The sequence below is a fragment of the Pituophis catenifer genome, unplaced genomic scaffold (genome assembly GCF_029215685.1).
Source record: "Pituophis catenifer annectens isolate HBS135680 unplaced genomic scaffold, rPitCat1.0.hap2 SCAF_8, whole genome shotgun sequence".
Classification (NCBI taxonomy): Eukaryota; Metazoa; Chordata; class Lepidosauria; order Squamata; family Colubridae; genus Pituophis; species Pituophis catenifer.
In genome coordinates, this window is record NW_027256888.1 from 11,450,235 (window position 1) to 11,477,205 (window position 26,971).

The 26,971-nt window shown below is 40.0% G+C and overlaps 1 protein-coding gene across 3 annotated transcripts in view; it reads right to left on the reverse strand.

The window, feature by feature from the left end:
* Window positions 1-5,730: 5,730 nt before the first annotated feature.
* Window positions 5,731-26,971, reverse strand: part of SLAIN2 (SLAIN motif family member 2) — a 36,611-nt gene continuing 15,370 nt past the window's right edge. Inside the window, exons 6-9 of one of the 3 annotated variants that reach the window (XM_070948679.1) lie at window positions 24,421-24,558; window positions 15,833-15,910; window positions 11,643-11,931; window positions 5,731-8,814 (exon numbers count right to left, since the gene is read on the reverse strand). In XM_070948679.1, the coding sequence (XP_070804780.1) occupies window positions 8,748-8,814; window positions 11,643-11,931; window positions 15,833-15,910; window positions 24,421-24,558 (572 nt within the window). In that variant the 3' untranslated portion in view covers window positions 5,731-8,747. The remainder of the gene's footprint in view (window positions 8,815-11,642; window positions 11,932-15,832; window positions 15,911-24,420; window positions 24,559-26,971) is intronic. The other 2 variants (XM_070948680.1, XM_070948681.1) reach the window with 2 other exon arrangements.

Consider the following 26,971-nt stretch of genomic DNA (forward strand, 5'->3'; position numbering starts at 1 on the left):
GTGCGTATAGTCAAGGCGATGGTTTTCCCAGTTGCAATGTATGGCTGGGAAAGTTGGACCATAAGGAAGGCTGAGAAGGCCAAAGAATGGAGGCCTTTGAACTCTGGTGCTGGAGAAGACTCCTGCGAGTCCCTTGGACTGCAAGGCGATCCAACCGGTCGGTCCTAGAGGAGATCAACCCTGACTGCTCTTTAGAAGGCCAGATCCTGAAGATGAAACTCAAATACTTTGGTCACCTAATGAGAAGGAAGGAAGGAGTCACTGGAGAAGAGCCTCATGCTGGGATGGATTGAGGGCCAAAGAAGAAGGGGACAGCAGAGAACGAGGTGGCTGGATGGAGTCACTGAAGCAGTCGGCATGAGCTTAAATGGACTCCAGAGGATGGTAGAGGACAGGAAGGCCTGGAGGAACGTTGTCCATGGGGTCGCGATGGGTCGGACACCACTTTGCAACTAACAACAACAACAAATATCATACATGGAATAGGAGCATTTTACCTAGTTTACTAAAATACAATGAAATATAAATGTTAAAAAGATCTGTGTTATTAATAATATTAATGTAATATTAATGTCGAGGCTATCTAACCATTGAAGTGCAGCATCCTTTATATTAAAAAAAAATATTTTTTTAAAAATCAGATACTAGACCGGTATATGCCTTCAGCTTACAGCTAATCACGATATAATCTACAATTTGATGTGGAACCCTGCAGACACACTGGGGAGGATACTATGCCCCATTTATAGAAAGTCCTACCAGAGGCCTTGTGAAGTGCAAATCCTATTCAGGATTGTCCATTGCTGATATGGTAGTTCAAAGCCTGGTGCCTTTTTTGTCGGATCATTTATATGTCTTCCTATGTCAACACAGTACTAGGCTGCATTAACAGAAGACAGAATCAAGATCACGTGAAGTGTTAATACCACTTTATCATGCCTTGGTAAGGCCATACTTGGAATACTGCATCCAGTTTTGGTTGCCAAGGTGAAAAAAAGATGTGGAGAATCTAGAAAGAGTGCAGAGAAGAGCAACAAAGATGATTAGGAGACTCGAGGATAAAACCTATGAAGAACGGTTGCAGGAACTGGGTCTGTCTACTTTAATGAAAAGAAGGACTAGGGGAGACATGATAGCAGTGTTCCAATATCTCAGGGGCTACCACAAAGAAGAGGGAGTCAAACTATTCTCCAAAACACCTGAAGGCAGGACAAGAAATAATGGATGGAAACTCATCAAGGAGAGAAGCAACTTAGAACTAAGGAGAAATTTCCTGAGAGAACAATTAATCAGTGGAACAACTTGCCTCCAGAAGATGTGAATTCTCCAACACTGGAAGTTTTTAAGAAGAAATTGGACAACCGTTTTCCTGAGATGGTATAGTCCAGGAGGTTGGATTAGAAGACCGCGAAGGTCCTTTCCAACTCTGTTATTCTATTCTAATGTCTGGGCATTCAGCGTTCAGGGGTGTGAAGGTAATTCGCCTCCTTGTGGTGCATCCTGGATAGCGTAACAGTGTGAACTAAACTAACTAGCAACTTCTGGCAGCCAGACTACTCTGTAGACCAGCCCTCGATTTCATTGAGGGCTGAAGCAGGGTTGTGTTTGACCTTGGGGGACTGGGGTGGGTGTGGCCAGGGTGGGCATGGTCAGCTTGATTGTCACTAGCCCAAGCACTCTGACAGTGAAAACAGGCTCCTGAGCCCTCTTTTTGGCTGCGACAGCCTCCTGCAAACCTCTGCCAGCAAAATGAAGTTTGGGAGGGCCGTGGACGGCCCTCCGTGCTCCATTTTCACTGGCAGAGGCACCGTGGGCTGGTCCTTCACTATTTCCAGGACAGCCCCACAGGCCAGATCTAAGCATCCCACAGGCCAGATCTGGCACCTGGGCCTTGAGTTTGACACCTCTGCTGTAGACTATCCTGGCTCTGAAATATATTAAACTGTGTTTTGCCATGATTATAGTAGAGTCTGCAGATGGATCAATAACACACCTGGATGTATGTCTGGGAGGACCTCTCTGTTGTAGTCCGCCAGCAGCCTGTGGAGCTGGCAGCGGAATCGGACAGTGAGGAGGCTGGGGAGGAAAATGGGTCAGTCCTGGAGTCTGGGGAAGGCTCGGACAAGGGCTCTGTGTCGGAGGCAGAGATGGGGCCAGGGCCATCTGGGAGTTATACGCGGACTCCAGAGCCTCCAGAGTTGGACATCAGAGAGGCAGAGGAACAGGAGGAGCCTGTTCCTAGTGCGTGCATGCACAGAGCTGCCAGAAGGCAAGAACGGTTAAAACTAAAGGGACGACTCAGGAGTAAGGCCTGGAGATGATTGGCCCCTCCCATAAGGCTTAAAAGAGGAGAAAAGGCACGTGGGCCCTTCGCAGGAAAACGTTGTTAATTCTGTTCCCAGTCGGCATCTTTGACTCTGGACTCGGTGTGACTTTGCCAAGTAGGTCTTTGGCAGCATGTCATGGGAGATAAAGGTTGGTGATAATCCCGAAGGACTTTTTGGAACTAATTGGGACTCAGCTGTGAATGAAAGTAATTCACAGCTGTTGCAATTTTTTTTTTTAATTTGATTTATATGCCGCCCTTCTCCGAAGACTCAGGGCGGCTTACAATGTGCTCAGCAATAGCCTTCATCCTTTTGTATATTTATACAAAGTCAGCTTATTGCCCCCACAAACTGGGTCCTCATTTCACCTACCTTAGAAAGGATGGAAGGCTGAGTCAACCTTGAGCCTTGGCGAGATTCGAACCCTGCAGTAATTGCAGGCAGCTGGTCTTAAGCAGCTTAATAACAGGGTGCCTCAAACCCTTGTACTACCAAGGCTCTTGTACTACCAAGGCAATAAAAGGTTTTTGGGATTACTCGTGTCTTTTAATGACTCTGTAAGCCTAGGTCACAACACTCACCATCAAATAGGAGGAGCTGAGCTTTATGTGTTTGTTAGAACACCCTGTGTGTTATGTTGTAAAAATGTTAAGAGAAAAGAACTATTTTCCCTTTTTGTAATACTCTCTAGGGCTGTGGAGGCCCCAGATTTGGAGGGCAGAACATGATTCAAAACATAAGTGGGCAATCCATAGCACCATTATTTTATATAGAATAAAACAAGCTGAATTTGGAAAAAGGATAGAAGCAGCCTAAAATGCCAGCAATGTACGATTCACCTCTTACACCCTTTCAACATTCCAGTTTGTGCGAGCACCAAAATCTGCATGGATAATTTTGCTGTTCTTCTTGCCTTCTTTATCTCAAAAGTAAAAAAGGGAACCATGGGTCAAAAGCCAAAAAATAAATCACCATAAAGGTTGTTCCCTTGAAGGCTGAACTCTCTGGCTCTTCAAGAAATTATGAAGACGTTCTCTTTTACATTTCAGCCTATTGTGAAAATTAGCAGCACTAACTAAAATAGAGTGTTCTGGGAAAAACTTTCATATATCACAGATAATTGTGAGATGTCACAATCAAACCGAGACACCATATCCTATCCCTGTAGGAACCTCATAGCCTTTTAACAGAGAAATATAAGTGGAAACAGCAGGAATGTCATCATAATAAAACTAAAAGGAATACTTGAACTGAAACATCTATAGTACATAGTCTATATAAAATCTATACAAAACCTTATTTCTGTAAACAGCCTGATAAACAGACAAAAACAGTGTCTGCTTTATATTGCATTTTATATTTGCATATAATTTGAAGTGTGATTATTAAAAAGATATATATCAGCCGAAGATATATATGCTTTCTTAAAATAGAATAGAATAGAATTCTTTATTGGCAAAGTGTGATTGGACACACAAGGAATTTGTCTTTGGTGCATATGCTCTCAGTGTACATAAGACGACAAGATACACTCCAGTAGTGGCAGTGGTGGGTTCCTCCCAGTTCCGCCGAGCCGGTAGCGGTGACGATATGACGTCACTGAACCGGTTCTGCCCCCCCCGTGCCCCCTGCATTATTCTTACCTTTTATTTGGCCCCACCTCCAATCTATTGCTGCCTCCTCAGTCCCAGCTGATCGGATAGAGGGGAAAAAACTCTGTTTTAAACTCTGTTTAAACTCTTGCCGTGGGGCTTCAAAGGGCTGCTGATCAGTGTTAAAAGAAAATGAGTAGACCGATGCCTGCAAGAACAAATGAGTAGACCGGTACAGCTCTGCAAGCAGTTAAAAGCCTGGTAGACCAGTACCTCTGCTAAATCCTAAAGAATTGTCACATCACCATCAAGCCATGCCCACAAAATAAGCCACGCCTACAGAACCGGTAGTAAAAAAAATTAGAACCCACCCCTGAGTAGTGGGTTTCAAAAACTTTTACTACCGGTTCTGTGGGTATGGCTTGGTGGGCATGGCAGGGGAAGGATACTATAAAATCTCCATTCCCTCCCCACTCCAGGGGAAGGTTACTGCAAAATCCCCATTTCCTCCTGATCAGCTGGGACTCGGGAGGGAGAGAATAGATGGGGGATGAGGGCGGGGTCAGTCAGAGGTGGTATTTACGGTTCTCCAAACTACTCAAAATTTCCGCTACCGGTTCTCCAGAACTGGTCAGAACCTGCTGAAACCCACCTCTGATACACTCGTCAAGAATCATAGGGCACAACACCCAGTGACAGTCATAAGGTACAATAAGCAATCAAATCATACTAGGAAACAATATGAATAAAAATCACAAGGATACAAGCAACAAAATTACAGTCATACAGTCATAAGTGGGAGGAGATGGGTGATAGGAACGATGAGAAGATTAATAGAAATGCAGCCTAATGTGAATAGTTTGACAGTGTTGAGGGAATTATTTGTTTAGCAGAGTGATGGCGTTTGGGAAAAAACTGTTCTTGTGTCTAGTTGTTCTGGTGCGCAGTGCTCTATAGCGTTGTTTTGAGGGTAGGAGTTGAAACAATTTATGTCCAGGATGCAAGGAATCTGTAAAGGACCAACTTTCTTTAAAAAGTTATGTAAAAAGAGCAAAGCTGGTATTTTTTTCAAACTGGAGATCAAATGAAGTTCTCTAACCAAAACTTGTATTTTTCCTTTATAAAATCAGAACTATAATTAGGGGTTTAATACATCCACTGAAAATTTGTGAAGTTGATAAAAATTGCTTATGTTGATAAAAATTCAAACACAAAATTGTGCTTCTAAGTAGCAGTAAATTGAGAGAAAGTTATCTACCTTTGTATAAAATGTACAAAAATGTTTATATAATAGATGTAGAAACAAAAAAGGCCATTAAAAAAAACCTTACAGAATGGTAAACCTACTGTAAGCTTTAAAAAATCCATAAAAATAGAAGAAATTCTATTCTGTTGTTTTGTAACAGAACAAATGAAGATTTAGAAAACAGAACATCTGAAAAGAAAGTAAAACTAAGAAACTAGCATGCACTCATGGTGAATTTTCAGCATTTCACATTAATAAAATTAAAATTAGACTAAAATTAGCCAGGTTATATTATTAGAACAAAATTATTTATGCAGACAAGATTCAAAAATAGTTTTATAAATTATGCTGTTGCTAAACGTTTTCTGTTGATGTCTAGTTTTCTTTTGCTTTTAAAATCAACTCTCCCTTTTCCTGTTTGATTCATAATATACTATGTTTAAAAATGGGATTGTGGCTATCATGTTTAATGTGAACACAAGGCAGAATCTCCCATACAAATTTTTGTTTCTGAAAACATCCAAATGAACGAAGTATTTAATATACTTAAAAGAAGCAACGGATATTTCATTTTATATATATTTTATTTCAAAAAGGAGTCAAAGAAATGTTTTAAGAATACCTATATTCTTCCTTTTTACACTTTTTATTATTAACATTTACAAAAAACATTCAAACACTGAGGAAAAATTAAATAATTTTAGAAGCAGAACCCCTTTTGTTTTCTGCCTACATACATACAACAATTCTGAGCTGCTGACACAATCCCCCCCACATTCATAAAACCCTTAACAACTATTGTCAAACATAAATAAAGTAAATCATAGGCACTAGTTTATCATATTCATGTTTCCACACTTCAATATACCCAAACCTCTAAAACACAGAAAGTCATAGGATGTCATGGCAATCAAATAAACTGACAATGTGAAAGTCTCCTCTAAGTATCCCTTTTTCAGGAGTCTAAATTTGCTGGATGTTTATTGCAATGTGGCGGCCGGGGGGGCGATGCCCTTAAAACTTGATGCATTATCGAAGTAATGCAAGGATGAGCTTCATGGAAAACACATTTATAAATCAAGGTGATGTAGCTTGGTTAAAAAAGGCAACATCTGGATGTTTGAAGAAAATATTCAGTTTTTTTTCTTTTTTGTAGTAAAAGTAGAAATGAGAATGTTCCCACTTATAAAGACTGCTTTGCTAGAGCCCCATTTTAAAAATTAGGCTAGGTAAAAGTTACCTAAAAAATATTTAGATCTCTCATGTTTTCTGTTCGGCGCTTTAAATAGGCTGGACTAACAGTGCAACACAGCTCTGTTAGCTGCTTTTCCTACAATGATTGGCTACCCTGATTTAAGACAACGACCCCAGTTCAATTCTTCTTGTTCTGACTTGACTGTAAATTAGGATGTGTTGATAGTAACGTTCCCAGTTAAAGGAAAATCACTTTCCTCTGCAAAAATCTCCATGATGCCCATGTCTTATTTGCAGATGATCATTTACGTCTGAAAGACCTATGTTGTGCCTTCAGAACCCAGCAACTAAAGATCCCAGAATCCCATCCCTTACACAAGACCACAGAAGGGCCATTCCTTTAAATTTATAAAAAAGAAAAAGAAAAAAAGAAAAATTGCCTGAGTGCTAGGAACAGATGTCTAGTCCTATCCTCCCTTGGTCACATTTCCAATTCAAGTAAAAATTGCATGGCTTTTAATCCACTAATCTAGGAAGGCTACCTAAATAATCAAAGATCGGAATCCCCAAACCACTTAACTCTTCTTTTTTCTTTTTTTTGTAAAATTCAAAAGCACGCATTTTAAGAGGCAGGCATGAATGAGGTTTTCAAGCTGCAAACAGAACGTGTTTGGATGTTCAGTCCTTACCAAAATGGTATCCTAGCTAAAACTTTTTTTTTTTAAGCTCAGTACTTTAGACAGCAAAAGGAAATGTCATTCTTAAGAGACTGCCTTTTCTTTCCTTAAAAAGAAAAATAATTCTTGCAACCAACTTACTCCAAGTTTCTTTCTGGTGAGCTTACCTTCCGTCTTCCACTCCAACATAAAAGCAACTGAAAAGGGGAGCTGCAATCGATGGGGCTTTGAGTAGTAGTATTTTTCTACAGCATGAGGGGATACCCTGACAACAAGGACCGGCAAAATAGCGAAAAGCTGACAACTGTTAGAGGAACAAACCACTTTGTAAACATATGTGGCAGAGTTTTCTTTTCTTTTCTTTTCTTTTTTCTTTTCTTTTCCAAACTGTTACCAACAATGCAAAATACAAATATAAGGCAAAGTACATAGTTAAAATATTAATAGGGGCAATAACCTCAGTGGAAGTATTTACAATTTTAAACGCACCTCTAGGAAGCTGATCTTTTTTTTAAAAAAAAAAAAAAGAAGAAGAAGAAAGAAGACTCCCTCATACCATGAAACATTACCCACATGAATAAAGCATTTGGTATCAGCAGAACAACTGATTTACTTAGAACCTCTGGACAAGAGCTGCATAGTTGTTTTTCCCTTCATGTTAACTACAGGCCTGCTCAGTTGCACTCCAAGCATTAAGCACGCGGCGATATTTCTTCATCCATTCTCTTCCTTTCTCTTTCCAGGAAAGCTTGCTCTAAAAAAAGAACTCATACATTTAAAAAAGATCGCTGCAAAAGAGAGAGGGGGGGGAAGAAAGAAAGAAAGAAAGAAAGAAAGAAAGAAAGAAAGAAAGAAAGAAAGAAAGAAAGAAAGAAAGAAAGAAAGAAAGAAAGAAAGAAAGAAAGAAAGAAAGAAAGAAAGAGCTATTTTCCTGAGCCAGGAACAGCTAGTTTTGGGATTGTACAACTGAAAACGAGCCCTTTTGGCAATCGTAGCATTATACAAAAACCTGATATGACAAGTCAACATAAAAAAAGAAATGCAACCTATGCTTATCGAGTCTCAGAGGCCTAGGTTTGTTTTAAAAGAAAAAAATATGGTACGGACTCGCCTACCGCTCCCATAGTGAGACTCCAGAGACAAGGTTCTGTTGTGACTCGGTTTCTCCACGCACCTCTTCCACAATGGTCTCAAACAATTTCACCTAGCCCAGTAGCATTTTTTTACAATCCAATTTTCGCTTTGATCAACATCAATATTTCTCTTCTACGTGTTAAAAAAGAAAGCCTTGCTCTTTAAAATCCACTAACATGTGAGCTTTCAAGAATTATTATTTTTTGCTTAACATTTTTACGTGCTGCTTTTTTTCCAAAATGGATGTATCTTTGGCATATTAAGATATCTGCCCTGGATTGAATCCATGTGGGCTGTTTTAGCCATGTGAGAGCATTGATAACAATTTTAGGAAGCAAGGGAAGCAGAGCTTCAGAAATGATACGTGATTCACGTAAAAATGATTTTGAGTGATCACCAAGTATCTGATGTTAATGTCATTAAAGTGCTGTTTTATAATCTCTGCCAGCTTGTGCTAATTAAAGACAGAGAGATCTGGAGAGTTTCAACCCCTCCATCCCAAAGTATTTTCCATCAGTCTGTATGTTGATTTAGCCTGGTGAAGACGGGCGTGCTGAGTTACAAAAAGCTTTGCTGTTCAGTAGCAGCCATCCTTCCAGCTCTCGTCTTTTGTGCTGCTGTACGTTTTGGGAGTTGGCAGAGATCTGAAACAGAGAAAATGAGATTCATCAGAAAGTTTCTCCCAGACATTCTGATTCATTATAGCCTATTTGTCTATTTTTTTTTCTTTTGATGTAAAGAACAAAAATGAAAATCATCAAAGATTCTGTACTGCTCATCTCCTAATGCCAACAAACTTTAATAATATTCCACAGTGCCTTTTCTTAATTCCTCCTTTCGGTCCCTTAATTATTCCAGTAGTCTGGCACATGGAGATGACACACGTACATCTGCCTTATGCCCTTTATTGTATAATAATTTTTGTATTACTCTTTAAATTTAAATGATGAGCCTTGGTGGTGCAGCAGACTAAAGTGCTGTTAAATAGCACCAACTGCCTGCAATTACTGCAAGTTCAAATCTCACCAGGCTCAAGGTTGACTCAGCCTTCCATCCTTTCGAGGTAGGTAAAATGAGGACCCGGATTGTGGGGGCAATAAGATGACTTTGTATAAAAAAGAACACCGCTTAGGGGCCCCCAAAAGCCCTACTAAGCAGGTATATACAAAAGTATGAAGGCTATTGCTTAACGCATTGTAAGCCGCCCTGAGTCTCCGGAGAAGGGCGGCACAGAAATCGAACCAATAAATAAATAAATTTATCAGTTATTTAAATTTTGCCATTTTGAGGTTAGCTCTGTGCTTCCTTTCTTGCTTTCAGGGTTGACTTCTGTGTACATACAGAGCCCTCAAATGCACAGCTGCTTTGCCATGCTACCCCTACAGTCTGCCCTCAAGTTGTATCTTGAACATAGCCATGTTGTGCTACTATTTGTAATTCCTCCTAGCAACACAATAAGGCCAGCAATTGGTGGGTTTCTTTCTGGCTAAGATTTAAGGGTCCTGAACTGTGGAAAAGCCACTACCTATCACCATACAGAATGTGGCTGGAATTGTGCCTGGTAGGGTCAGGAATTCCATTCCATCCACTTTTTCCCCTAAAGGAATCACTAGATGGCAGCAAAAGAGCAAAAATTGTGCAGATCCACAGCAGCTGCTGCCAAGTGCTTTTCCACAGAAGAGTTTAGATCCGTGATGGCGAACCCATGGCACATGAGCCACAGGTGGCACACTGCGCCCTCTCTGTGGGCACGCGAGCCGTCGCCCCAGTTCAGCTCTGCTGTGCATGTGCACGCGCCTCCCACCGGCTAGCTGGTCGTCGGGTCTCTGCTGCATTTAACACTGAATTCTGTGGCAGAGAGAATGCTAACTTTTCTCCGTCCATTCAGAACAGAGCTGCTGCTCCCTTTGTGGTTCCCTCCTGGCCCCCTCCCTCCTGGGGACTACCTTAAAGGGACAGGCTGCAGCAATCCGTTCTGAATGGAGAGAGAAAAGTTAGCATTGTCCCTGCTGCATTTAACATTGGATTCTGTGGAATATCAAGCGGCCACAAGAGGTGAGCGGCGACCGGCCGGGTGTGGGTGGGGCCAAGGAGGGGTAATTACTACCGGTTTGGCGAACTGATGCCAATAATCCCTAGCAGTTCGCCCAAACCTGTCCGAACCAGTAGGATTTCACCCCTGGTCTAACATTGTCATGAGCCAGAAAATGTCTTTGCAGTGAAGAATCTATGTAGGATTCCTCAAAATTAGAAAGACAGTGATATAATAGAGTAAGAAAAAAAAACCTTCAAGTATAGATTTAAGTCAAAATGTACACATGGTAATGATTATTTAAAATTAATAGTTACTTCATTCAAAAGCAGTAGTGTAAAAAATGTTAAATTTCTCCCAAAATCTGAACCATAAGAGTTAAGTATGAGACAAAGGTAACAAGTTAAAATGGATGTTTCAGCCATGAAATCACAAACTACCTAATAAAACACCCAAAATTACTTTCCGCCTTCGTTGATATAAAAACTGCAGTGTCCATAAAACATTCAGCTCTTTCAAGTCTACCCATACTCCGCCCCATCTTATCCCAAAATACTTATCCAAAGGCAGAAAAGTAGATTTAAGTCCCCCTCCACCAGATTACACACAAAATAACATTCCTCTCTATTACCCGCTTCTCAGAAGTACCAGATATGCACCACTGAAAATACATTATTTTTGATAGAGAAAAGTGTTTCGTTTTCAGAATAAATACATAAGAGACACAATCATTCTGGTTATGTAAGGCTAGGCTTACTGAGTCATTAAAAAACACAATTAGTCCCAAAAAACTCTATTTTATTGCAACAGTTGAAAATTACTTTCATTCTCAGCGGAGTCTCAATTAGTTGCAAAAAAGTCCTTAGGAAGAAGTCCTTCGGGATAATCACCAACCTTTATCTTCTTTGACACGTTGCCAAAGGCCTTACTTGGCAAAGCCCCACGGAGTTCAGAAACAAATAAGAGATGCTGACTGGAAATAGAGTTAGCAACGTTGCTTTCCTGCAAAAGGCCCAAGTGCCTTTGTTTTTCTTTTAAGCCTTATGGGAGGGGCCAATCATCTCCTGGCCTTACTCCCGAGTTGTCCCTTTTGCTTTAGCTGCACTTGCCTTCTGGCAGCTCTGCGCATGCATGCACTAGGAACAGGTCCCTCCTGTTCCTCTGCCTCTCTGCTGCCCGACTCTGAGGGCTCCAGAGTCCACGCATCACTCCCAGATGGCCCTGGCCCCATCTCTGCCTCCGATGCAGAGCCTTCATCCGGGCCTTCTCCAGACTCCAGGACTGGCCCATGTTCCTCCCCTGCCTCCTCACTGTCCGACTTCGCTGCCAGCTCCACAGGCTGCTGGCAGACCACAACAGTAAGACAATGCTACCCAAGACATGGGGGTTTCTCCCAAATGATAGTTTTCGCAAAGTAAAAAGAGAAAGTGGCGGACTCACCTGCGAACGGGCTGTGTGAGTTTGCTGCGAGGCACTGGAATGCCCCCGGAGGAGGGAGCACTAGGTCTTGGCAAGCCACTCCTTAACCCTGTGGTTCCTGCAGGTCTGGTAAGCGTAGCACTGTTGATGCCGCTGGCTGGACTTGCAGAGGCAGAACCGGGAGCCGCTAAAGGCAGCTGCGTGGCTTCGGGAACAGAGTTAGGTCCATGGGTATTAAATGCTTTTACTGGCTGTCTCAGAGCCAGAGGTGAGGGTGCTGCTGGAGACCGGAATTTACTGGGAGACGGAACTGGAATAGCACAAAAAAAAAGACAGTCACGTTCAAGGTTCAGAGCAGTAAAATGGCCGCAGCTTAAAATCAGGCAGAACCTAAAAGCCGCAGCGATGTACCATGTTTCTTCGAAAATAAGACCCTGTCTTATATTTTTTTGAACCCTGAAATAAGCGCTTGGCCTTATTGCCCTGCGCTCAAAAGCCCGATTGGGCTTATTATCAGGGGATGTCTTATTTTGGGGGAAACAGGGCAGAGGTGGGTTTCAGCAGGTTCTGACCAGTTCTGGAGAACCGGTAGCGGAAATTTTAAGTAGTCTGAGAACCGGTAAATACCACCTCTGACTGGCCCCGCCCCAATTTATTGTCTGCCTCCCGAGTGCTAGCTGATCGGGAGGAAATGCAGTAACCTTCCTCTGGAGTGCAGTAGGAATGGAGATTTTACAGTATCTTCCCCCTGCCAGGCCCACCAAGCCACACCCACAGAACTGGTAGTAAAAAATTTTGAAACCCACCACTGAAACAGGGTAGTAGTACAGCTGCCAATACATATTATTTCACAATAACCAATATTTCTGAATGTTTTTGAGAGAAGCAGATAGGTCAAGTTTAAACGACAATGTATTTTCAATATTCTACCAGAAAAGATGAGCAACTGAATGAGAAGCAGTTGAAATAAAAACAGCTGCAATGACAAGTAACCGTGTAGCTAATTCATTCAGCAGACAACCACTTTTCATGGATGTCTAAATTTTGCTAATTCCTTACTGAAAAAGGAAGTTTAGGAGTCCTCAAATTTAAATTTATTTTAATTATTACCTTTCTACGACATCAGAAAATGAGGGTAATATATTCGGCAAACTAAGAATGTAGCTCTTCCAGTCAGGTGTACAATATACAGCGAAAACAACATTAATATGTTACAATACTTTAAATTGTGTACGCATGCGCCAGATTGAAATTTAACAAGTATTAACGTCAATTAAATGAGTCGTATTCAAACTCTGAATTTGCAAGGGAAAGTACATTCAAAGAGTGTGTGATGTGTAAATATGGGCCTGCCTCATGGACCAAATATACTATAGCTCAAAGTACGAACATAGTTGATGATAAACCACCCCAATAGGAATGTTATGGTCTATAACGGGTCTCCAACCTTGGCAACTTTAAGCCTGGCGGACTTCAACTCCCAGAATTCTGGGAGTTGAAGTCCACCAGGGTTAAAGTTGCCAAGGTTGGATACCCCTGGTCTATAATCATGCAAACAATGTAAGCATTTCAAATTTAAGAGATTCAGGAAGAATTACCTTTCAAGAAAACTTCGAGATTTGATACTTAACAGTTCAGTTATATGTTACAGATTGTTATAATCTTTTTCAGCTGATCCTTCATACATTTATGTTGTGCAATGATTCTATTAAAATACAAAAGGATCTTTCTGTCAAGAATATTTCTAGGGGAATTACCAAGGTGGCATCGTGAAGACATTTTGAGGAGCAGACAATCGGTACAGCGGGGGATGGGTGGGGTGGGGGACAGAGACTCGGTTTGAAAAGGATCAACATAATGAATTACAAAAACTGCTAAATAAAGATAGAGGGATATTTGAGAAGCATTAAACATAACTACAGATCCTGAAAGCTCAGAAATAAATAAAACGCAATTCCAGCATAGTGTCGGGAAATCTTTCTGAAAAACACAATAGTAAATTCAAGGATGAAAGTCCCTTTTTTTATATATATTCCAAGAGCCATTAAATTAAGAAAACATAATAGTTTCTCTTTAAATGCATTAAGACAGGGGTGTTAAACTCGCGTCGTCACGGCGGCATCACGTGACATATCGGGACTTCCCCCCCTTCGCTAAACTGGGTATGGGCGTGGCCAGCGCGTGATGCATCCAGCCGGCGGCCAGGAGTTTGACAATCCTGCTCTAAGATATCCTATGAACAAGGCATACCAAGCTGACTTTATAAAAAAAAAAACTTCATTTGCCTGCAAAACACACTGCCCACAGATGGTGATTTTGCAGTAACAACAAAAAGGCCTTTACAAGAGAAAGCACATGGCTCTGAAAAGGGTTTCTTTGTCTGCAAAAAATCATTTGCAATCTGATGTAAGTATTAATGGACTGGCGTCTTTGTTCCATTCTCAAATAAGTCTTTAGTTCAAAGATGTTTATTTGTAACCACACTTCTATACTGCCCACTTTCAACACCAATAGCAATAATTCAGCACACAAATTAGAAGTTATCCCTTAATGGGGCCACGCTAATTAGAATCCTCTCAAGGCCTCAAAAATGAATCCCTCTAGTAAAGAAATAACAAACTTACAAATCTTGAGCGACACTAACCCAATAGGCAAAAATGTTGTATATACGTGTAAATATGGGCATGCAACACATATCCAGTCTTCGGCAGGCAATAGGCTAATTTTATGAATTGTAAGTTCTTGCATGAAAATACAGATGGAACTATACAGTATACCGAGGAAATGAAACTGGTCTTCTACTATATGGTGCAAAATCAAAAGTATTAATTATGAAATACTGTAAATTCTTGATCTGTGTAATAGATTACTAGATGCATGCCTATGCATGCCATAGATTACCTAGGAGTGTGTGGCAGAAGAATCTTAAGGCAAAAAATTAATGATGTTTCTCTTTTTTTCCCAATCAAAACCCCAGATAACTGTTTACATTTTAAATTTGACACCTGAAGTCATTTATAAACTATAGAAAGAAACTGAAGCTCAATCTAAGCAAGACTTCTAAAATAACTACGTTTGATGTGATATGGTTTTTGAGGTTTTAGGTAGCTAGGATTGTTGCAATAATCTTGACATATGTGAAGCAGAAATTCACAATGCGTGATTTCTGCTGCTCACCAATAGCTATCTACCAGGTTTCTAAAGCTTTTAGTGAACATTATTTGGGTGTTTTTTGTATTGTGAGATCTGCATAAATATCTTCACTACTTCAATCAATGTTTGGTATCCTGAGCTTTCCAATAATGTGGACAAGCTTTTTTTTTAAAAAAATGCCAAGGCTTTTTTTAAAATACTGTGATTAAGCTTAGCTTTCTCAAAGACTCCATATATTATCCTGATAATATTAAGTTCCATAGCTATTCTGTTTTTGTTTTGTTTTTTTTAGCAGAAAAGTACAAAACTATTTTAAACAGTTGTCCCATGACTTCTTTAAAAGCACGACATAAGAAAACCAAAAGTAATTAGTCTGGTTGAAAATAGTGAGTTTTAAAAAGTAATTTTCCTTCACCAACCATGAATTTCAGAGATACCAAACTTGAATAATATTAATCGGTACAAGTGTCGCTTAAATACAACACAGTGAAGTTGTCTCAAACTTGAACAAAAAAAAAAAAACCTCAAAAAAAAAAAAACTGTTGATTTCCGAAGATACTCAGGCTAGAAGAATTTTTATCCTGCTATCTTAAAGCAGCGTATGAAGATGACTGAATGGCCCGAAGAGCCAACCAAAGAAGCAATGATAGATTCTGTCTGGAAAGGATGACAATCAATGACAGCCTTAGAATTCCACCCAAGGATGTTGAGTTGACTTAAGGCAAAGTCAACCGAATTCAATTAGTGTAACTAATGGGAGTTTCTTCTTAGGAAGCGAGAAGGAAGTTCATTTGTACAATCTTCTCACCAAGAGTTAATCCTTTTCTGACAGCTCTGGCTGGGCTGAATCTTGTACCAAGCTTCAAATATTCAGCATCTGCTGACAGCTTGTGCCCCAAATGTACAGTTCAAAATACAGTGAGGTTCTTACAGAGGAGCAAGTGTTAACAATGAAGATGAATATCTCCTGGTGAATACATCAAGAGCAAAGTTGAACACAAAAAGAAACAACTTTCTGACTTTAGCTGGAGCGCAGAAAGAGCCTGGAAGCTAATTACCTCCTTTGGCAGCTGGAGTATGTAGTTGTTGTTTGGTTTTGAAGGCAACACGGTGCAAATTTTTCTGCTTTTGCAGAGCTGTTGAAACAAAGACGTGTTATCTCTGTCTAAACAAAGGCGATAAGAACTTTGAACTACATTCAAAAGTTTCACTTAAGATTCTAAGGTTGTAATTTTCATCTAAAACGTTAGAAAACAAATGAACAAAATTGGCAAAATAGCTTTTCAAAAGCTGTTATGGCTCCAGTAATAGTAGCAGCAGTAGCAGCGAAGTGTTTTATTTTAAAGACGTGATGCTCACCGCAGTAAGAGCTGTCAGAAAACTTGTAGAATAAAATGCATTGTGTGTTTTAGCAGGCAAAGGTGTTTTTTTTTGCAGGCCAAAATAATATTAATAATAAATATCTGCACACCTAGAAGTGAAAACAAACCACCAGCCAATCATGCAAAGCCATATCAGTGCAAGGTTAAACTTAAAGAAGGCAACTGTCTCATTTAACTCCAAAGGTTTATAAACTTTCACATCAGTCAACTCTTTTCAGAGCAGTTTCTTTTTCCCAAAGGTGCTTTTTTCAGGAGGCAACTGGATTTTCTTTGTTTTTTTCTTTCGAAGATGTTTCGCTTCTCATCCAAGAAGCTTCTTCAGCTCTGATGGGATAGTGGGGAATGGAATTCCTTGCAGAATCCTTCCGGTCCGCACCATCCTGTCAGAGTTGAAGAAGCTTCTTGGATGAGAAGCGAAACATCTTCAAAAGAAAAAACAAAGGAAGTCCAGTTGCTTCTGGAAAAAAGCACCTTTGGGACAACCATGACCTGAATGACTAAGAATCTCCGTAGACTTTTTGGTATGTGCATTTTAAAGAATATTTATTTCTGAAGCGAAATTGCTAACTATTCTCTTTCCTCTTTCAAACTGGCATTTCTTCATTCCAAATTGGGCTACTCAACTATTACGCTGATACAGGGGTGAAATCCAGCAGGTTCTGGAGAACCGGTAGCGGAAATTTTGAGTAGTTTGGAGAACCGGCAAATACCACCTCTGGCTGGCCCCAGAGTGGGGTGGGAATGGAGATTTTGCAATATCCTTCCCCCCCCCGAGTGGGGAGAGAATGGGGATTTTGCAGTATCCTTCCCCTGCCATGCCCACCAAGCCACGCCCACAGAACCGGTAGTAAAAAAAAAATTGGATTTCACTATTGCACTGGTAGTTATTTAACAAACCATCCCTATTATATAGAAAAGGCAAACACCAACAGTAATCTCTGTGGTAAAGCAGCTCTGAAGTGAACATGGAAGGGAGGGAAAGAAAACATAGGATGCCACGTTTTGAAGCTGATGTATGAGGATCAATATAAGCCACTACAATCTGTCCAGTACAACGGTCATCCCCAGAAACAGAATTCTGCATCATAACACGGAATACTCTTTAGAATCTTCTGTCTTACTTCAGTGTGTAAAAGCCCTTGCTCTTTTCTAAACAGATAATCGCTCTTAACATACTTTAGATCAGACGGACATAATTAAACTCATTTTGAGAATAATTTTAAAAGTCAATTGCTTGATAAGCATTTAGGAGAATACCCCGTTTCCCCCAAAATAAGACATCCCTTGATAATAAGCCCAATCGGGTTTTTGAGGCCAAGTGCTTATTTCAGGGTTCAAAAAAAATAAAATAAGACAGGGTCTTATTTTCGGGGAAACACGGTAGAGAAGATTTTTTATTATTTTGTGCTTCATGCGTGTGCAGCCATTAAGACGACACTTTCTCCCAAAGGCCAGAGGAACCTGAAACTGATCCTATTTGCTTTTATGGATCGCTCTTTTTCACAGATAGAGACACTCACGCATAATACCACTGCTTGTTTCCTTTTGCTCCATATGCAAAATCAACAAAGAATCAGCAGCAGCAGCAGCAATGGAAAGAGCATGAGGGAAGAGTTACCTGCTCTGGGACAAAAAAAAAAACCTAGAAGATGATGAGGGTAAGGAAGAGGCATTTGGAGACAAAGAAATAAAAAGGGGAAAGCCTGTTTGATATTTAGATAAGGTAACCTTTATTGTCATATATGCGGATAATACATTATTTTGTATTTATTTATTTTCTCATGTTTATGTAGTGTATATTGGAAGGGGTGACCCTTTAAGACCCGTATGCAACGAAATTTCATTTTAATGTATGCCGATTAGTGTACATTCAAAGTGACAATAATGTTATTATTCTATTCTATTCTATTCTGTTCTATTCTATTCTATTCTATTCGTCATTTTTTATACTGTGGGCACACTGGCACACATTAAAAATGGATATTACAGAAATGGTCAAATTAAGCAGGCAAAACAGCCTCTGCCAAGCAATAGCTAAATTTCAAACTCTTCAAAGCCATAAAATTCACATTAATCTGCATCTCTGCTATTCACTTGTTTTCTTCCATTCTTCTGAGCAACAACTCCTTTCCCTAAATTCACAAATAATTACAATGAGTCTTCCTCTTAGGTAATATGCTATATAATTATCTACATTTAGTTTAATTGGCACTTATTTAATTTTAAATTAGTTTAATGAAATTTGGTAAATGGCTCGGTTATTCCCTGACCTTAATAATGGGTGTTTTAATTTTTAGTCATCCAAATAAATTGTCCTATATTATAAATATATCTTTAAAATTATTTACTGAAACAATGTTATGTCCTCTGCTCGATCCTAAACAAGAGAGATTTTTTTCCCTCTGGCCTCCCATTCCAGAAAATGTAAAACAGCACGAAATAGCTATTTTGACATACACAATATTCAGTTAAGAGGGAAAAGCACATAAAGTATTTCAACTAGATTTAAGAATGTGAATTTGGAAAAAGCAAAAAAACCCACAACAAAATTATCAGCGTTAAGAGAGTATTATGGATTTAAATGTAATGATATTTCAAAGTGAATGCAAACTAGGATTTTTTAAAAAATAATTTAGGTGAGGATTGATCTGCTGAAAACAAAGCATAAACTATGGGTAAAGGATTACCTAATGCTAATAAAATTTTAACTCATGATTTGTCTAGATGAATTGAAGTTTGATTCTGACTCTTAATCTAAATATAGTTTATGCTTTGTTTTCAGCAGAGCAACCCTCATCGGAATTATTTTTTTTAAAAAATCCTAGTTGTGTTAACTTTGAAATATCATTACATTTGAACCCATAATACTCTCTTTAACGCTGATAATTTTGTTTTGGGTTTTTTTGCTTTTCCAGATTCACATTTTTTCGGTGGCTGCATGATTCTTTTTTTTCTCAAATAATTCACCTCTCCTGCCAAATCTAGCAGTCTAGTGTAACAGCAACTCTGGGATGAAAGCTTAATAATAATAGAAGATTATACTTAGGTAGTTAAAAATTGAGATTGAAGTTCTTTCTTGCGCCACTTGAAGATCTTACTTATTCATTTTTTTTTCTTTTAACAACTCTGCAATCCCTTGCATCGGGGTGGAGTCAGGGCAACTGATTGGAGCTGAGCGTTTACTGGCTGGATGCCCTTCCTGACACCTACGTGGAGCTCACAGCAGATATTTTTTCTTTGCGCCTCCTACCTAGGATCGAACTCAGAGGCAAGAGCTCCGTCTCTAGGCTCCCACGCCACTCTCTTATTCACATATTCAAATATATAGCCTGAAAATGGCAGCTGATATCAAATAAATTATACTAAAAATGTGGGCGGAAAATCCACCTGGAATCATTTCTCCCAATTATCTGTTATCTATCCCCAAAAACATATTCCCAAGAGAGCTCTCATTATGCACAACTTCTTTCCTCCACCATTTCTTTTCTGCTGTAACAAAATACTGCTTTTGTTTGCTAACAATCAAAGTTTCTCATGAATCAAAAAATATATTTATTGATGAACAAGTGCTGGTTATGGAGAAAAAATCTTCGGAAGCTGGGAGCCCATAACAAAGTATATAGCTTTTCTGGACAAGATTTGTGTAAAATATACTGGGTATTAATCTGCAAAACAAAAATTATCCATGAAAGCAAAATGAGTAAGCGCTGATCTTTTTGGGAGGAGAATTCTAAGGAACAACTGTAAACAGATTTTTTCTATTTTGCTGAAAATGAAAATGATGTTAGGTAAATTTCTACCAAAGCCAGTGTGGGTTAAGAATTAACTCTTTGCTGTTGATTATGCAAATAAATTCATAGCAATCCACTGAGGCAAGAGTTTCAATTATGTTCCTGTCAGGAAACGACTATCCTGGTCATGTTTAGGAACAGAAGATGTCTGTTTTACAGTGTACCCCTAAATGGCCAAAAATGATTAGAGTCCCCTGAAGCATTCTGCAGCTGGATAATGTTAAGTACAATGGTACTGTAGTACTCATTGTTAACTGGTTCCGGAAGGGGTGATGAGTATCAAAAATGATGAGTGCCAAACAAATTTTCCTCATAAAGGAATAATAAAATGAGCCACAAGGTGTTCTGCCTCAGCTACGGACCCCACAGAACGCAGCACACACAAGTCTATACAAACCTTAGTTTACTAAATTAAATCAGTCTTTTACAAAGGCTGTTAATTAACTTTATTAACAGCCTACAAGAATCCAAAGAATAAATAATCGCAATCTTACTATGGTTGGCAGAATGCCCAGAAGCAATTTGTAGGAAACTAATAAGAGAACTAAGATGCAGACGCGAAGGAATGTGAACGAAGTTATTCCCTGCAAATTGCCTCAGTCGTTGACCTTCCTTAAATAGGCTAAGGGAGTGGCCAATTAGCCCCAAGCCTTACTCTCGAGGAGACCTCCTCCTGAGGAGCCACTCCTGCCTTTTGGCAGCTCTGCGCGCCCGTGCATCAAGAAGAGGCTCCTCCTCTTCTTCCTCTTCACCCATGGAAGCTTCTGGAGGTTCTGAAGGCCCTGGCTGAATCCCCGCCTCTGGCACCACATCTTCTCCAGCCTCATTGTCTGACTCGAGTGCCAGCTGCACAGGCTGCTGGCGCAGCACCACACCAGCCTCCTCGCTGTCGGAATCAACTACTAGCTGCACAGGCCGCTGACGGGCTACAACACAAGGCAGCCAACAATGATAAGTTCAACTTATGCATTGAGTACCAAACAAACAATGAGTACCGGGACAAAATTTTCACATCAAAATGTACCGAGTATTACATTTGATGAGTTTCAAAACAGTCGAATACCAAGGTACCACTGTAAGTAGTATTGAGTCTATGCTAATTCAGGAATGTCAGCAAAATTTTCAGGATCTATTTTGCAGAAAAGTGAGGGCAGGATTAAGCCAATACTGAGCAAAGAAGCAACTAAAGGTAAAGGTAAAGGTTCCCCTCGCACATATGTGCTAGTTGTTCCCAACTCTAGGGGGTGGTGCTCATTTCTGTTTCTAAGCCGAAGAGCCAGCGCTGTGCAAAGATGTTTCCGTAGTCATGTGGCCGGCATGACTCAGCGCCAAAGGCGCATGGAGCACTGTTACCTTCCCACCAAAGGTGGTCCCTATTTTTCTACTTGCATTTTTTACGTGCTTTCGAACTGCTAGGTTGGCAGAAGCTGGGACAAGTAACGGGAGCTCACCCTGTTGCACAGCACTAGGGATTCCAACCGCTGAACTGCCAACCTTTCGATTGACAAGCTCAGCGTCTTAGCCAGAGCCACCGCGTCCCTAAGAAGCAACTATAGGATGTGAAAACTAACCTGATTACTGGACAAACCATGACTGAAGCTTATTGTTACACACTAACAAAGCTGTCAGCTCTGAACTTGGTATAAAAATACATTTTTTTCAATATAGGTATCAAAATCTGTCAATGCTCTGACAGTGAGATATATGTATATTAATGATATATACTGAAATTTATACCAGTTTGGATACAATGTTTATATTTCCAATGTGTTTTTCAATACTAATATAGTAGGCATGCAGTTGTGAAAGCTAACTTGTGGAATGAAAAAGGCAATAGTTTTAAATCAAAGTAACCGTGTCAAGTTAAGCCCATGCAGAACAACAATTTGAAGTGGAAAAGCCATTATAATGGGACAGTGTTTTGTAAAGGAAAATCCAAAGAAAACATGGAAAGGTAAATCACAAACACCGAAAAGCATATAAGAAGATGATTTCTGCATATCAAATTTAAGAATACAGTAGGTACAAACCACATACAATGTGTCAGCACTAGAATAAATGCAGCTTGAAGTGCTACAGGTGTGGGGGGATTGGTCACCTGGCAGCAGCGTGTGGAACCCCGAGGCTGAGGTCAGACCCACCGCCCAAGGCACGACCGGAACGACGGCCCAAGCGCGCCACGGAAAATCCCCCAGGGTCCAGAGGTCTTCGCTCACCTAACCAAAACAAGGGGGATCCCAGATGATGGAAATCAATCCCCCGAATTGTATGACAGCGAGGACGAGGGTGAAGACGACCCAATAGTGAGTGGACCCATCCAACCTTTTCTCTTCCCTATACGCCTAACGGCCCCAAAAACAGGGACCCAAGGGATTTTCCAAGCCCTAATAGATTCAGGCTGCACGAGGTGCCTGATTAACCTACCCACAGTTCTAAAATTGGGGATCCGAGTCAAAAAGCTCAACCACCCAATCCGATTTGAACAAATTGATGGATCTCTAGTGGGGGGAACTTACGCCACACACCTGACCGAACCAGTGAAGCTGGAGCTAGCAGATCACTGGGAAACGATTCGGTTCATAATAGCCCCCAAAATGACAGATCCAGTCATACTGGGACTCTCTTGGCTAGACAAATGGGGCCCCATCATCTGGGGCCCCATCGAAACGTGACACGATGCACATACTGTACAATATCCTTAAATGCATCTTTGTTTAGTTGCAAATTGCTTTGGCAATTGGGCTGACGGATGGAAATGCGTTCTTCCAAATTAAAGATCCCAGTTCATGTGAACCTCAAGAAAACATGTTAACAGTGACTAAGCAAGATATTAATATCCTTTCTCCCTACAAGCACTATGGACTTGATTCTGAATGAACAGCTATTACTTAACAGTTAAGCAACAATATATGCTATGTTAAGCTTCAATGTTTTCTACCAAGTGTAATTTAACCCTTAGCTTCTGAAGGTTATGCCAGATAAGTTTCCATCTTCCTTCCAAATTTGAAAACCATGGTTCTACAATACATAATAGTATGTATTTTATATCCATGTATTAGAGCCCCTTCTAGACGTATATCCTAACATACAAGGCAATTAATAATATTCTCTTATTTTTATAATACATCCTCCCATTGCCCTAGGGCGGCTCCATAGCAAAAGGGATGCAAAGCAAATCAGCATGCTCAAACGATGGCTACGTAATTAATCACATTATCGTGTTCAGCATATTGTGCTACTTTTAAGCTCTTTGCAGGCATATAGATGGTAGATGTAAGCATAAAAGCACCGAGGGTAAGAAAAAGCGAGTAAGCCCTGCCCCAAACATCTGCATACCTCTGCAGACATCTATGCACTGAGCATGGAAATCGTGAATACGTTCAGTTTGAGTTAGCTGATCAGGGACACTGGTAAGACAGTTTCTAACTGCAGAAAAATGCAAACTTGTGCAGTTCTTAGAGCTCAGCGCATAAAGATCTGCAGAGACCACAAAGATGTTTGTGAAATCAGCAACATTAAATTTTGCGTTTATTCAGGTAAACATTTTAGGAACCCAGTCTCAAGTATGAAATGAGAATGACTGTACTTTTAATCTGTTTAGCAGAATCCACACAGAGAACAATGCGCTGTCTTTAACTTAAGGTAAAGGTAAAGGCTCCCCTCGCATATATGTGCTAGTCGTTCACGACTCTAGGGGGCAGTGCTCATCTCCCTTTCAAAGCCGAAGAACCAGCGCTGTCTGAAGAAGTCTCCGTGGTCGTGTGACCGGCATCACTAAATGCCAAAGGCACACGGAGAACTGTGACCTTCCCACCAAAGGTGGTCGCTATTTTTCTACTTGCATTTTTTACCTGCTTTCGAACTGCGAGGTTGGCAGAAGCTGGGACAAGTAGCAGGAGCTCACCCAGTTAACGCGGCACTAAGGATTCAAATCGCTGAACTGCCGACCTTTTGATCGACGAGCTCAGCATCTTAGCCACTGAGCCACCGCGTCCCTTTAAGATCTTATTGTTCCCCCAAAACAGTATTGAGGCATAACTTTTCAATATGTTTTGTATTATATTGAAAATATCACAGCTGCAAATTGCAAGAACACCTGTAGCATTATTTTAAACCCTAGGTAGGATGCATGTGTGATAATAAATTAAATATGGACATTATATTTGCTGATAATATTGAATGCTTAAAGAATCGCTAAAGTTCTCTGCGTAAACCTGGAAAGAAAGGAATACATATCAATATTTTTTAAAAAGCAACTTGGGTCAATATATATTTATATATATATATATATATGTTTTCAATGGTGGGATAGAAAAAATAATTTCATTCATTCAACATACATTAGATCTGGCTAGGTTAGCGTTAGCCACATGAAACATCTAATCCCTTTACCATGAAACTGTAAACACGCAGCTACAATTTTCAGTCTTCTTTCAGAAGCTGCGTTTACAGCATCACTGTAAAGATACTTACTGGCTGAGGACTGAGGCTGAATACGAGGTATTCCTCCGTTTGGCACTTGAAAGTTTGAGTCACTTCTACTGTTTTTCACAGACTCAACATGGATGTTAGATGTCCTGGAGAGGTTTGGAAGACTACGCCTTAGTTTTTCTGTATTAAAGAAAGATAACAACATACCATCTAATGCAGGAGACGGCACTCTTCTACCCCCCAGAGCAACCCTGGAGTACAGAGGCCCTGAGGCAGGGGGAAAAGACTAAGTACAAATCTTCAGAGAAACATACTTTAGCTGTCAAGCAATACATTAACAATTAAAGCATTAAAAAGCACATATTTTATCTAAAATACTACATTTTAGAAAACTCTGAGCCCTCACATAGAGCAAAAAATACCGTATTTTTCGGAGTATAAGACGCACCTACCTTTTTTGGTGAGGAAAAGAAGAAAAAGAAATCTCCCTCTGCCTCTGAGCAATTTTGCCTGGGTTGCAGCAAACAGCAAACAGCCTGCTTTACTTTCATTTTCGTTTTCAGCATAGCTTGATTAGCACAAGGAAAAAAAAAATCTGCTCCAGCAATTTACCTCTTTGCAGCAAGCAGCAGAGCCCTGCGCAAAACAGCTGAGAGCAAATCAGTTGGGAGGCCGATCCAATCAACTTGTGCTAATTAGGCTGTGCTGAAGCTGAAAGGAGCTGTTTTTTTCTTGCTGTTTGCTTGCAAGGAGGTAACTGCTGCGAGGCAGAGGCCAAAGGGTGGGGGCCAGTGGGTGGGCGGGGCTACATTCAGTGTATAAGACGCACCTAAATTTTCACCCCCTTTTAGGGGGAAAAAGGTGCGTCTTATACTCTGAAAAATACGGTATTTATCGATTTGAATTCCAGTGTCTGCATAAAATTATGTAGAACTAGTTCTAAGTCAGAATATTGATACCAAAATAAATAAGAAACAAATCCGCAATATACAACTGGACAAAAAGAAAGGTTTAGTGAGTTGGGGGCTTCACAATAATTTCCTCACACTCCCATAATTGCTCCAAATCTGTTTTTGATACTACACTACACTTGATCTTAGCCAAAAGGCCGAGAAGTTGATGATCGGATTTGATTTTATTTAATACTGTATTTAGAGAACACAGAGAAGATTCAGAAATTCACAATGTGTTTTCTGGTGGAATAGCTTTTACCAGCTGATACCATTGTACAAAACCCTATTTATTTCAAAAATGCGTATCAAAAATGCTATAATTTTAAGAAGAAACAATGGGAAACAATTTAGATTAGCAGTTTTCAGAAACCCTACAGTGATGAACAGATTCCATAGCTTTGAACAAATATGGGCTTATAGTCAAAATGTCTTCTCCATCATCCTAGCAGTATTGGTTTACATATAGAAGGATCATCACTACAGATTTGGGGAAAAATCAGCTTTATTAGCTAAATGATGTGCTTGCTAGGCAATATTGAGCCTTATGAATCTTAATAAGAAAAAAATCAACACTGATATTCATCATAACAGTGTAATAGCCCAATAAATTAAACATGAATTTAATTTTTTTAAAAAAATGTGGAATGCATTATGTTGTGGACTTTGTTTCTTCTGCTATGATGTAATACAGGGGTCCCCAACCCCGGCTCACAGCCCACAACTGGGCTGCGGCCTATTTCCAACCGGGTCACATGCATACACAACTCAACTTGTGCAAGTCAAGCTGTGCGCGTCAGCCCGCCACTCGCACAAGTCGAGCTGTGGATGCGTGTGCCGGGCCACTACTCGCAAAGCCCAGTTTCCCTTCCCCCCCCCCCCCGGCCAGGCTGCCAAGCCGCAAAGGTTGGGGACTGCTGATGTAATATATAACCAACCAATCTGCGTCATCTTAATTTTTCATTCTTTAGTGATATAAATCAAATGGTGTTCTCTGTATATCATTTTCACCTGTTATTTCTCTGAAAAGGAAACACTCTCAAGTGCGATAATTGTATGACATCGTGATTTAAAGCAGATTTGGGAATTTCGAAGATTTATGGGATTTATGGGCCTGCATGAAATGACAATGAGCATTTTGTCTGAAACACTGTTGGAAACTAGATTGAACCGTAAACTGAGATATATAACAATTTGGAGGTGCACTGGAACTAGTGCGCAACTAGAAATAATAGGCCAATGCAAAAAAAATTCCTATATTTGTAGAATATAGAAACCTGAGCTCTTGGATTGAGTAATACTATAAATCATGTGAACTTAACTTTCTCAGCTGTCACCAAATCAGCATCCTGACTAAGAAACAACGCAAATAATTTCTTAAATTTAATGGAATTAACTATGCTGAGTTTCCTTGACCGCTTTTGCTATACCCACAGAATGCACAGTTTTAAGTAAAAATAGGCTTAAAATATATTTCACTGATCACAACATATAATCTACTTTATTTTTATTTTATTTTTTTTGAGTTAGAGAATATTTCTTGTTGTTGGTTGGTGTATCCCATTTTAAGATCAATGCAAGAGAAGCAAGAGCAAAAGCAAAAGCTCAAAGGATGAAAAATAATGCAAACAGGGATAAAGATG